Source organism: Symphodus melops (assembly GCF_947650265.1).
Source record: "Symphodus melops genome assembly, chromosome: 3".
Lineage (NCBI taxonomy): Eukaryota > Metazoa > Chordata > Actinopteri > Labriformes > Labridae > Symphodus > Symphodus melops.
This window is the reverse complement of record NC_136693.1, coordinates 24448517-24462451: the sequence shown is the minus strand read 5'-3', so window position 1 is coordinate 24462451 and position 13935 is coordinate 24448517. Positions and strand designations below refer to the sequence as shown.

The window sequence follows — 13935 nt, the reverse complement described above, 5'->3', positions numbered from 1 at the left end:
AATATCTGTGGCCATATTCATAAAGCTTTTTAAGTGCTAACAGTTGCCATTAGTGACGGAATGAACGAAATTTCGAAGAGAATTTCCCCTTAAAGACTTGATCCTGGTGAAATTTAAAAAGTTCTTATCAGATTATGTTAGCTTTAAAGAGAGCACCTAAGAAGAAAAATCAGTTTGGAGAAGTGAGGAGAACTTTAACTAGGATGAAGAGTTTCTTAAGCGAGGAGAAAGCAGCAAAAAGACAGAAAGAGAGCACACAGGGCACCAATTGGTAAATACTGAGGTCACTTTGGTAGCCTAGCTGACTATATATTTTAAGTACGGCTTGATGGTACAATACATTTCACTACTGGCCTTATCATTTTATCAGCCATTTTATTAATTTGTTTCCTGTTCTTTGGACCAACCAATCACAGCTTTTGAAAGAAACCTAGCAGAGGGTTAGCCATGTCTCCTGAGTCAGATCAAAGTTTCTTTGCCCTCCCGCTCAGAAACTAAACCTTATAATTGTACGTTTATATGAATTTTACAATACTTATCAAATGATCTAATGTTTGGGAATCTTCTCATATGATTTGAAAATATCTCAACAATTCAAAAGTTCAAATGGTTTCTGGAGTGTGAAGTTATATGTCACCTACATTAAAAGTTTTGGAACCAGTGGCCTAGTGGTTAGTGAGGCCCATGTACAGAGGCTAGGGTTAGGGTTAGGGTTAGGTTAGGGTTTCATCCTCCAAGCACGTACTCTGGGTACAAATCCAAACTGTAGCTCCTTTCCTGCATGTCCCTCTCTCCCAACTCTATCCACTGACCCTTATAAAGAAAGCAAAGATAAATTGTCATGTTTGGGGTTCCACGTGCAGTTTTGTTATGTTGTTTCCCTGTCTGTCAGTTCCCTCGTGTCTCCCCTTCCTCACTAATCATCTCAATAGGTTCAGCTGTGGTCACAGGTGCTTCCACTCTGATCAACTGGCTATTTAAGCTGGCTCCTTCCAGGAAGCCAGCGCCTGATTATTGTTTCATCCCCATGGGTTTGTACCTCAGTGTCAGCTCTCGCTTTTCTAGTTATCTTGGATACTTGTGTTTATTCGTACTTGTTAACCTCTCGTGTTTTCTCCCTCTCTGTAGTTCCCGTTCCCGTCCTACCAGCAACTCCGTCTTTCCCTTGTCGTCTCGTGTGTCCGATCTGGCTCCTCGTCACGCGTGTTTGGATTTAGGGTTTTTAGGGTTCACTAGAGTCACATTAATTATCGTGTTGCACAATTATTTCACCCCGAGTCACGTTTCTAATAAATTGTTATTTGTAAACGTCAAACTGTCTCTGAGTCGTGCACTTGGTTCTAAAGATTTTCTGGAGCACAACAGAATAATCTGGCCAAAAATGGAACCAGCCGACCCAGACGCAGAGAATAGTCTACTGAGAAATGCTATAGCTTCTCAAGGTATCATGTTAGGTAACCACGATCAGACTCTTCGGGGTTTATCTGAGTCACTTAACGTTATCTCTGCTAGCTTGAATCGTGTTGAGAATCAGCTGTTAGTGTCTCAAGCTACATCTGCCATGCCCACTAACTCTGTTGTTTCTGTTCCCAGTGTGGCACAACCTCGTGAGCCATTCGTCCCGGCTCCTGAACGTTTTTGTGGTAAACTAGGAGAATGTAAGTCATTTCTTTTCCAATGCGCGCTTGTGTTCGAGACCCAACCACTAACTTATGCGTCGGTCAGATCGAAAATCGCTTATGTGTTGGGGCTACTTTCGGCCAGAGCGAGGGTATGGGGAACAGCTTTTTGGACTAACCCAAGTAATGATAATGTTCAGTTCCTGCACTTCTCCGAGGCAATGGAGACTGTGTTTGATTATCCGGTTGCCAGCAAGGATTCAGGAAATCGAATACTCGGGTTACGTCAGGGAAACCATAGCGTTGCTGAATACTCTGTGGAGTTTCAAACGCTAGCCACCGAGTTGGGGTGGGATGATCATGCCCTACAGGGGATCTTTTTAATAATTATGAGATAATTAAATTCCCTCGAAACCGTCTCAATTTAGAGGCTAGTATCCTCGTGAATGGGAGACCCTTTTCCATTCGGGTGCTGACTCTAATTTCATCGACTCAGAGTTAGTTAGACAGGCCGAGATTAGTTGTCAGTCCACTTCGATTCCTCTTAAAGTGGACGCGTTAAATGGCCAACTACTAGCTCATGTTGATTCTGAGACATTTCCTTTGTCACTTACGTTAGCGGGCAGTCACAGAGAGGAGTTAAGCTTCCACGTCATGCCTTCCTCTCACGCTCCCCTCGTGCTAGGCCTTGAAGGATAAAAGTTATTATTGAAAGATAAAAGTTGCTATTTCATCCTTTTCCTAAATGTTGTATATAGAAATCTGACTCCTCTAAATAATTACCTCAAATCTCTCTGCGCATTCTTTTGATGGGATGAGAGGAATGACTGGAGGCGTCTCTTTCAGGTTAACAGAGTTTATTAACCCGATGAATCAAGAATAGAAGTCACAGAGTCTCTGGGTTCAACACTACGCGTCCCTGACAACAGACAGATGCTGGATCAGTTCACGAAGTCTGAGCCCCGACTATCTTTCCCTGAACCCTTTTATACATTAGACAGAGAATATCTAACCAAATAATGCATTCAAGAATGTGCAGTTTTCTTCCTCCGATTGGGGCAACTTCCAAATTATGCGTCTTCGGATGAGTGGTTCCCCTTCTCTCATTGGTGCATCAAACTCCCGAATCCTTTCACCTCCTGTAGGGGAAGACACATCCTGCCTGGCCTGTTTCTTATCACAAGAAAGACATCTAGTCTAGTAACCAATTCTTTTTAAGGAGAAGACAATTTAGGTGATTAAGAATCAAGGCTCACTCAACCTATATAAAAGTTGGTGAGTGATTAACTGTTCAGGGCCTTAAACTAAACCTATGTTTCAGTTGGTGAGTGATTCAGTTTAAAGGGCCACATCAAACACGTGTTGGAATGTGCATTCACTCCGACAAGCCCTCTTCACACAAACACCTTACTGAAAAGTATGACAATTTTATTAACACACACAAACCTAGAATAAAACATGATAAAATAACTGGTATAATATAAATGTAAGCGAACATCATTCAAACTGTAAATATCAAACCTTTGCTTTGGACCGGGTGATGAAACTTTATTGCAGTAAACACATTGAATATAAGCAGAAAGAGGCCTAATATTCTATCAGCCTCCCCTGGCTGCAGCGTCACAACCCGGACATTGATTGGTCCACGGGTCGGATCACGGGTTGGAGTAATTTTTGCCATGCGAATTGTTTAACTTCAGCTGCACCTCTGTGTAAATTGACTCCCAGTGCCTGCGTCGTTTCACCGGTTGACTTGTCTTCAGTTCCTCCTGTTTACCACAACTTTAGCGAGGTTTTTAGCAAAGAAAGAGCGTAAACTTTGCCGCCTCACAGACCTTACGATTGTGTGATCAATCTTCTTCCAGTTGCTCCTTTACCTTCTAGTCGGTTGTTTAATTTGTCTAAACCTGAGAAAGATGCGATGTAGAAATATATTAACGAGTCTCTCAGTTCAGGGTTTATCCGACCATCGTCTTCACCTCTTGGTGCCGGGTTATTCTTCGTGGACAAGAAGGATAAATATCTGAGCCCGTGTATCGATTTTAGAGGTTTGAATAACATCACGGTAAAGAACAAGTATCCATTACCCCTTATCAGTTCTGCATTCGAACCACTTCATGGTGCTACTATTTTTACCAAACTGGACCTGCGTAATGCGTACCATTTGGTTCGTATAAGGGAGGGAGATGAGTGGAAAACTGCATTTAATACTCATCTCGGGCATTTTGAGTACCTAGTTATGCCGTTTGGTCTGACGAATGCACCTGCGGTTTTTCAAAACCTCATCGACGTACTCAGGGATTTTTTGGACCATTCAGTTTTTGTGTACCTGGATGATATTCTCATTTTTTCCAAGACCTTCAAGGAACACATGGTTTTGGTCAAAGGAGTGCTTCAGAGACTGTTGGAGAATAGACTCTTCGTAAAAGCTGAGAAATGTGTATTTCATTTGGACTCTGTTTCCTTTTTGGGATACATTCTCGAGAGCGGTCAAGTGAGGACGGATCCGGTGAAAGTGAAGGCTGTGCTGGACTGGGAGACCCCTACTTCACGTAAGCAACTTCAAAGATTCCTGGGTTTCGCCAACTTCTACAGGAGGTTCATCAGGAACTATAGTCAGGTGGTTGCACCTCTCACGAAACTCACCTCACCCACTGTTCCATTTTCATGGGCAACGGATGCTGAGAGAGCATTCATTGACCTCAAGAGGCGTTTCTCATCAGCATCTATTCTGGTGCAACCTGACATTTCAAAGCAGTTCATCGTGGAGGTGGACGCATCAGACATCGGCGTCGGTGCGGTGCTTTCCCAAAGAGACTCAGGTGACAAGAAGTTACATCCATGTGCGTTTTTTTCGCGTAAGCTTTCTCCTGCTGAAAGAAATTACGACGTGGGTAACAGGGAGCTACTTGCTGTTAAGTTGGCGCTAGAGGAATGGCGTCACTGGTTGGAGGGAGCGGAAGTCTCTTTTGTGGTTTGGTCGGATCACAAAAACTTATCATACATTCAAACGGCCAAGAGACTAAACTCTAGACAGGCCCGGTGGGCTTTATTTTTTACCAGATTTCATTTCACTGTTACTTACCGGCCTGGTAGCAAGAATGTGAAACCTGATGCTCTTTCCAGGCAGTTTCTCAAAGACATCAAGGACGTGGAATTACCGGACACCATCCTGCCTCCCTCATGCCTGGTGGCATCTGTTACTTGGGAGATCCAGTCGGTGGTTAGAGAGGCCCAAAAGGATCACCCTGATCCGGGTGGAGGACCTGCTAACTGTCTATTTGTTCCAGATGTGGTCCACTCGCAGGTTCTTCAGTGGGGACACTCATCTAAGATGGTTTGCCATCCTGGCGTCACCAGAACCACAGACTTTATAAAGAGACATTTCTGGTGGCCGTCCATGACTGAAGACGTCAAGGAGTTCGTTCTGGCATGTACCGTCTGTGCTCAGAGTAAGGTGACTCATCGTCCGTCTGCGGGGCAACGACGTCCTCTTCCGACACCAGGACGTTCATGCACATCAACCAGGACGTCCTGGTCCATCCATGACCATGGACCAGGACGTCCATGGTTGTCATGTGGCGTTGGATTTCGTCACAGCATTACCAGTCTCCGAAGGTAACACAGTGGTACTGACTATTGTTGATCGTTTTTCCAAGTCTGCTCACTTTATTGCTCTTCCCAAACTGCCCTCTGCTTCCGAGACTGTCGAACTTATGACAGTGCATGTCTTCAGGTTGCATGGCATTCCTCTAGACATTGTTTCCGACCGAGGACCCCAGTTTACGTCACAAGTGTAGAGGGCTTTTTGTCGAGCTTTGGGGGCCCAGGTCAGCCTTTCGTCAGGGTACCACCCGCAAACCAACGGACAGACGTAGAGGGCGAATCAGGACTTGGAGACCATGCTTCGTTGTGTGTGTGAGCAGAGACCGAACAGCTGGAGCCAACATCTGGCTTGGGTGGAGTATGCACATAACTCACTCACCTCATCGGCCACAGGTATGGCTCCGTTCATGTGTTCGTTGGGCTACTTACCTCCGTTGTTTCCTAGTCAGGAGGAGGAGATTGCAATACCCTCTGTCCAAAGCCACCTGCAGCGGATTCGCAGGACATGGAGGGAGGCTCGTGCTGCCTTATTAAGGACTAAGGAACGCAACCAGAAAATGGCGGGTCGACGGAGGATGCAGTCTCCGGTGTATGTTCCAGGTCAGAAGGTTTGGTTAAATTCAAAAGACATTCCTCTAAGTGTTGCTTCCAAAAAACTGGCTCCTCGATTTATCGGCCCATACGAGGTCGAAAAGGTCGAAAAGGTCATTAATCCCTCTGCTATCCGTCTCAGACTTCCCCCGGCTCTCAGGATTCATCCCACGTTTCACGTCTCACAGATCAAGCCGTTTGTGACCAGTGATCTGAGCCCTCCGGCCGTCGGCCCTCCACCCCTCCCGGCTCATCGACGGCCATCCGGCCTTTACGGTGAACAAGATTATGGACGTTCGACGGAGAGGCCGGGGGTTCCAGTTTCTTGTGGGCTGGGTGGGGTACGGTCCGGAGGAAAGGAGCTGGATTTCCAGAGCCCTTATTCTGGATCATTCGGTTATCAGGGATTTTTATCATGCCAACCCGGGTAAACCTGGAGGACCGCCAGGAGGCGGTCGTTTAGGGGGGGGTACTGTCATGTTTGGGGTTCCACGTGCAGTTTTGTTGTGTTGTTTCCCTGTCTGTCAGTTCCCTTGTGTCTCCCCTTCCTCACTAATCATCTCATTAGGTTCAGTTGCGGTCACAGGTGCTTCCACTCTGATCAACTGGCTATTTAAACTGGCTCCTTCCAGGAAGCCAGCGCCAGATTGTTTCATCCCCATGGGTTTGTACCTCAGTGTCAGCTCTCGCTTTTCTAGTTATCTTGGATACTTGTGTTTATTTGTGCTTGTTAACCTCTCGTGTTTTCTCCCTCTCTGTAGTTTCCGTTCCTGTCCTACCTGCGACTCCGTCTTCCCCTTGTCGTCTCGTGTGTCCGATCTGGCTCCTTGTCACGTGTGTTTGGATTTAGGGTTTTTAGGGTTCACTAGAGTCACATTAATTATCGTGTTGCACAATTATTTCACCCCGAGTCACGTTTCTAATAAATTGTTATTTGTAAACGTCAAACTGTCTCTGAGTCGTGCGCTTGGTTCTAAAGATTTTCTGGAGCACAACATAAAAATCTTTTTAAAATCTTTTTTTTAGCTTATTTTGGAAAATTTAAAAATGTCCAAATAAAAAAAAAATACAACTTTTCACGTCTCTACTGAATAACTTAGCTTGTAAAGATTTAGGGAATATGAGCATGTGAAATTACTACAAGAAACAACATCACAAAACGTTAAAACTACAATGTTGGCAATGATAGGTTGTTTCAATTAAAACATTAAAAGGTTTAATTTAAAATTATTACATTTTAACATTTTTTTATTTCAACAATGGAAAAAAAAGGGATTTCTCTTTTTTTTAAGCTAAAAACCCTCCACCTGCTCTGCTTATCCACCCATTAAGTAGAGCCTCACATATGTTTTGATCACAGGCTCTTTAGATAAAAACAAAATGACTACAGGTTTGAATTTTTAATAAATCTATCTCTGTGTTGCTGGTTCAACTCTCATTTTGACTCAAACGCTGTGTTTGTTTCCTTCAGACCCAGGAGTCCCTGAACCCCAACAACCTGGAGTACTGGATGGAGGACGTCTACACGCCGGGCTTTGATTCGTTGTTGAAGAGGAAGGAGGCAGAGTTTAGAAGGGCGAAGGCATGTAAAATCGGTGCGCTGATTGCAGCCGCTACCTGCACGGTGATCTTAGTAATCGTGGTTCCAATCTGCACCATGAAAACATGAGAATGAATTATTAACCCCGTGTGTTCTGTGGCCGAGTGTTCAGAGCACTGATGGGACTTTATCTGAACGAGAATTTAAGTTGAATGCTGTTTTCACTTAGTGTGGTCTTTCTGCCAATATATAAGAACATATATTGTACAATAAAATCAACAAGTACATACTATATAAACTGTACATAGAGGTTTACCATTAGCAGTTCATTGTATTGTTATAAACTGGGAGCCCATTGATTGGACGGTCTGTCTTTAACACCTGCAGCAGATGAGCCGAACAGGATTTATTGTAGCCAGCGTAGGATATTTTTATTTTTCGTATTATTACTGTACAGTGTATTTTGACCAAACTTATTTTTGATGAATTATCCGGTTGAATGTGAGAATGTATCTTTATTTTATTATCTTTCTTCAGTCACAGCAAGCGTTTTAAGAACTTTGTGCGACACATTTTTCTAATTAGACACAGTATAAAGAAGTAGTCGAAGTAATAAAGATATACATGTACATAGGCTGCAGACACAGTATGACTGCACAGATTATCTGAATGTACTGATTATATTAGCCTGTTTAATTGTAAAGGAAAGACGTGATGAGCATTGAATGTTCTGAGCAGCCTCCAGCTCCATGCAGCTCTCCTCCTGAGAACGCCGCATTTTTTTCTTTCCCTGCTCGTTTTTCTTCATAGATTTGTTTTGTTTTGTTTTGTTCTGGGAGGCTCACCTAAGTGGAGTGCAGAGCTCAGCATTATTGATTACACTTATTTCCCACACCAGCACAAAGTAAACAGCGTCAAGAACAACAAGCCTCTCAGCAGCCTGTGGGCTGTTGCAGGTTTTTAATGCCTTAAGAGTCGTCTGTGGCACAGCTAATCTGTTAACGCGCCCGTCATCCAGGACAGCCTTAGATTAACCTCAACACAAAACTAAAACCTCTGTTCAATCTACTTACTAAGGTTGTCAACATTTACTTTTAACTACCAAGTGTTTTAATACGAGATAATCTGTTAGTGATTGATAGTCTTCGAAAGATCTTCGGACATTTTGAACCAAACGCTGCAGAGAGATAAAGCAGCAGCAACAGTGATCCATTCAAATTCCCAGGTCAGCTAACATTGATGATTCTAGAGTCATTTTGGCCTCCCAGATGGCTGTTTTACCTTGTGTAACAACCTGTGGCAGGATGTAAGCTACAAACACAGCAACATATTATTAGCATTACTAATCATAAATGCACAATCTGCAATCTAATTTTCCTACATTTGTCTCTATGAGTTGCTTTAATTATTCAAAGTATGTTTGTAGTTTAGTTTAAATTCAGTTTTGTGTTTCTTGGACCTTGATTCTTCTTTGAGATAGAGTCAACCCAGCTTTATTGGTCTGATGTCTCAGACTCCAGCCGCCCTGGAGTCGGGGAACTGATTTATTTTCTAGACTTTCAGGCTGTGACCTTCTGCTCTGAGGATTATGACTGACCTGAAACATGCTGTGTCATTCCCTTCAAAGCTTATAAGGGAAAACATCTTCACAGACTAAAGTCCCTCATCAAGTGATATGAAGGAGTTATAAAATGATTGAGCCGTGACTAAAATCAGTAGGAACTGGAGCTGTTTGTACAAGTTTAGTCCAGGAGGGGCTTAACCTTAACTAAAAACTTAACCACTGCTCAAACCACTTTGTACAGTGTCATTGTTACATTTTATTTATATTTATATTTAGGTCATCTTCAATGTGAGGTTTATCCTTTTGACAAGTATTCTTGATTTTAAAAAATTTGAAAGTTGAAAAACCTAGTTGAGACAACTTGAACAGAAAATATTGCCACTAGTTACTAACTTAACTAGTGGCAATATTTTGTTAACTAAACATGACAATTTTTTTTTTTTTTTAAGGTGTATCATTGTCATCTCCTCTCCTCTCTGTCTGTATGAAATAAAACATTGTTAGGAGATGCCAAAATTAGTAAAGAAACATTATAATCTCTGAATTGAATTGAAGTGGGAGCACTGCTGCGCTCTCTCTCTCTCACTCTCTCTCTCATGAAGCACCTTTGGGTCATAAAAATGACTTAATTGTAGTAGTTGTCTTTAAAAAGCTTCTGTATGCTTCCATACAATCCATCATCAAAATGACAGAGACCGTTTAGTTTAAAAACAGGTTGATCAAAAAGTATTGAAACAGTTGACAACGTAATTGTAGACATGACAGCGCATTCAATGCCAGCCGAATCATCTGCTGGAGAAACTCTCAAAATGTCTGTACCTTTTCTGTCATTAAGACCCCAACATATTTGTTTTTTAAATACTGAAACTCCCCATAGTTACATTATGTCCCTGTTCGAGCCTGCAGCAGTTTACAGTGTCTCTTTAGCTCATAAAAAGACACATTGGTTTCTTGTGTGGCCAACAATGTTTATTTATTCTTTATTTATTTTTAATTGGAGCATTTTGTGGGAAGATTTTATACCAAGTCAACTTCCAAAACTGGAATCCTTTGTGTAATGCCAACTCTTAGTGCCAGTGCACACAGAAACATGGGGTGATCATATTCTTTAAAGCCTTAACTTTAAGTTACCATGTGCAAATTATAAGAACATTTGAAAAAGAAAAAAAACCTTTAAGAGTAATGTTCTTTTTCAAATTAGTTTGTGGATCTAAGCTTTCTCCATCCAGTGTCTGTCAGTCTAAAGCTGAACAAGTGTGAGCAGAGTGTGTTTTTAGATCTGCCTTCATACAGGAGCAGGAACAGCAGCACACTGTACCAGTCTGTAAATAGTGTTAGGATGGAGGCACGCTGTGGCAGCAGGTGCTTACAGGAATATTACTATAATAAAAAATGATTGTTCTGACTCTTCTGGATCTGCGTTTTTCTTAATGACTCATTTCCTATGTGTAAGTATATTTCAGAAATATTTAAAAATACTTTCATGGACATTTAAACAATAAAAGGTCTTTCACATCCTTTGCTAAAATCTTCATTTAACTTATGTACTTATGTACTGCATAATCATATCAATATATCTGTCTGGAGTAATTAAACTATTACACTTAAATATCAGAGGCCACAGGTGTGTGTTTTGTCTCCAGTTTTTTTTTTTAATATGAGACAGTTGACACTGAAACCAAATTCCCACAGCGGCCATGTTTTTGTGATGTCACACTCAGGACTGGGATCTCAAATGTTGTTATGTCTTAATGTTGTATAAGAGATTGTAAGTCATTTTACATCAAGCGTCTGATGTTTTTATTTTATTAATCACTTATTGAATGAACAGGATCTAAAAGACAATGGCTACTGACCGGAGTCAGCCCGGTTAAGTTATGTTTTGTGTTTTCTTTGTCCATCCATCCATCCATTTTCTGCCGCTTATCCGGGGCCGGGTCGCGGGGGCAGCAGTCTAAGCAGAGACACCCAGACTTCCCTCACCCCAGACACCTCCTCCAGCTCTTCCGGTGGGACCCCAAGGCGTTCCCAAGCCAGCCGAGAGACATAGTCTCTCTAGCGTGTCCTGGGTCTACCCCGAGGCCTCCTCCCGGAGGGACATGACACCTCCCTAGGGAGGCGTCCAGGGGGCATCCGGACCAGATGCCCGAACTACCTCAACTGACTCCTCTCGATGTGAAGGAGTAACGGCTCTACTCCGAGCTCCTCCCTGGTGACCGAGCTCCTCACCCTATCTCTAAGGGTGCGCCCAGCCACCCTACGGAGGAAGCCCATTTCGGCCGCTTGTATCCGAGATCTCGTTCTTTCGGTCATGACCCAAAGCTCATGACCATAGGTGAGGGTAGGAACGAAGATCGACCGGTAAATCGAGAGCTTCGCCTTTCGGCTTAGCTCCTTCTTCACCACGACGGACCGATACAGCGACCGCATGACTGCAGACGCCGCAACGATCCGTCTGTCGATCTCACACTCCATCTTCCCCCCACTCGTGAACAAGACTCCGAGATACTTAAACTCCTCCACCTGGGGCAAGGACTCCCCACCGACCCGAAGAGGGCAAACCACCTTTTTCCGGTCGAGAACCATGGCCTCAGATTTAGAGGTGCTGATCCTCATCCCAGCCGCCTCACACTCGGTAGGGAACCGCCCCAGTGCGCGCTGGAGGTCCGGGTTCGATGGAGCCAACAAGACCACATCATCTGCAAAAAGCAGAGACGAGATCCTGTGGTCCCCGAACCGGACCCCCTCTGGCCCCTGGCTGCGCCTAGAAATTCTGTCCATAAAAGTAATGAACAGAACCGGTGACAAAGGGCAGCAATGCTGGAGGCCAACGCGCACTGGGAACAGGTCCGACTTACTGCCGGCAATGCGAACCATACTCCTGCTCCGGTCGTACAAGGACCGGACCGCCCTTAGCAAAGGGGGGGTGCTCCGGGAGTGTTTTCTTTGTCATATTTTCATTGTTAATTATAGTTTTACTCCCACTTGTCTCTGTGTTTCAGAGCCTTCTCTCGTGTTCACCTTGTGTGCCTAAACCCCGCCCCTGATTACTTGCATGTGTGTCTTGTTACCCCTGATTATCCACACCTGCCTCCCTGATTGCTTGCCCTATATAAGCCTGATGTTTCCGCCTCCATGTTGGCAGTTCATAGTGTTTCATTTATGAACCTAGTCCTAGCGTTTACCCTCTTGATCTTGTTACGACCTCTGCATGTTCCTGTTGGCGAGTTTTGCCTGCTCCTTTGGATTTGTTTGCCGTTTGATCACCTGTGTCACCCGAGTCTGCGTGTGCCTCCATACACCCACCGTTGTGTCAGATACTAAACGTTATGTTAACAATGCTAATGTTAGCTTTCAGCCAACGTAACATTAGGCATAGCTACACGTCTATTTCAAGTTTCAGTTGTGTTCATGTTACTTTATCGTCAGGGCAGACTTAAGTCAAACAATTAATAGGTGCTTTTAACATTTTCAAAAGCATAACCATTAGTACTAGATGAAGTGCTTTTTGATGTAGGCCTATCTGTTGATTTTAGCTTCACATTACCTACTGCACCTCAACTGAGTTTCTGTTTTAGTTTAAAAATTCTTAAAACCACTTTTAAGTTCATCACAGGCTGAAACCCAGATACTCTATTTCTCACTCTTTGTTTAATTATAATTAGCTAGTGCAGGTTGACAGTAAAGATTAAAAGAGTTTTCCCAAAGACGTGTACAAAGCCCCTTGTTGAACAGAAGTTATTACCTGTGCATCCAGTTTCATTACAGAGGCCAACGTTTCTTTCGGGAACTTAACTGTTGAAGTATTTACCTCCCATATTACTTTCAGAGGCTGTAGGTACCATGAGTACGCCTCTTTTTCGGGAGTGTCATGTTCTTGAGGGATACTACAGTATATGAGCTTCTTAATATAAGATCTTAGATCTTGTTCAGATCAGAGAAGTTAAAAAAGAGTCGAAAGCTCTCTGAAGGGAGTGGATGACACGGTCAGCACGTCCGTAATACATCCCATAATACCTTGACTCTCCAGGGATGGCACAAGGATCATGACAGTGAAAGCTCAAGAGAAACATCCTTCTTTTCAAAGGTACCCTTATCCTTAGTTTAGTTCCTGTCCTGCCAGCGAGAGTAAAACTTCCAGACAGCACCAAGTGAATCAGAAGTTAGAACCATCTCTTCCTTTTGTTCTCCCCCCACACCTCCACAGCACCATCCAGGGCAGTGAGCCGCTACGCAGAATGGAGGATTCTTCACAAGAATAATCTGGACTCAAACAGGCTCAAACTGTGGAGGTAACAGAAATCTTTCCCAATCACAATACAGAACCAGACATAGTTATGCTGTGAAACATTCATGTTAAAAACTCCCAAAATGTAAAGGCATCCAGTCTGTTCTCTACTCATTCATAACTGCAACCTGCCAGTCAGGAGACAGCGCCACATTATTCCTTTATATATGTTCTAAATGTGATGATTCTGTTTTGAAATTGTCGTAGGTGTTTGGTGTTTGTGTTTATTCGTTATATGTCATCACAGGGTCAACACCTCCTCAGTAAGATGAAAGTTTCAGTCTCTTTCTTGACCAGACTTGCCCTGAGAATGTTCCTCAGTGACTCCTAAGCTAAAAGTCTTTGCCAGGATTTTTAAGCTAAATGAATATGGGCCCTGGTCTTCACTGTCCTCATGTCTTGTTAGGTAGCATGTAGGTTCCCGAGATTTTCTTCTTAAACTGTTTTGTTCATTTGTTTGTATTGTGTGCCTGCTGCTGTGCGGCTCTAATGTCCCCAGTGAGCTCTGAGCTGGGCTCTTTTAGTTACCTATCTACCTCCGCCAGTCTTTGTTTAGGGGTTCCCTCTAAACCTGGTTGAAATATAAAAAGTCCTGTTTAACCTAATCTTCATTATTTTAGTGTTAATATAAAAATAGAATGATATTTCTAGATTTACACATTTCAGGCACAGATATCTGATCTGAAATATGAGAGACCTCCAAGTAATAAAAGGCGTCTTCCATATC

General features: G+C 43.2%; 1 protein-coding gene across 1 annotated transcript in view; it reads left to right on the top strand.

Moving 5' to 3' along the window:
* minar1 (membrane integral NOTCH2 associated receptor 1) overlaps positions 1 to 9109 on the top strand; it is a 35369-nt gene extending 26260 nt beyond the window's left edge. The window contains exon 4 of the mRNA XM_079339973.1: positions 7288 to 9109. Coding sequence (XP_079196099.1) covers positions 7288 to 7485 — 198 coding nt within the window. The 3' untranslated portion in view covers positions 7486 to 9109. The remainder of the gene's footprint in view (positions 1 to 7287) is intronic.
* The last annotated feature ends 4826 nt before the right edge of the window (positions 9110 to 13935 follow it).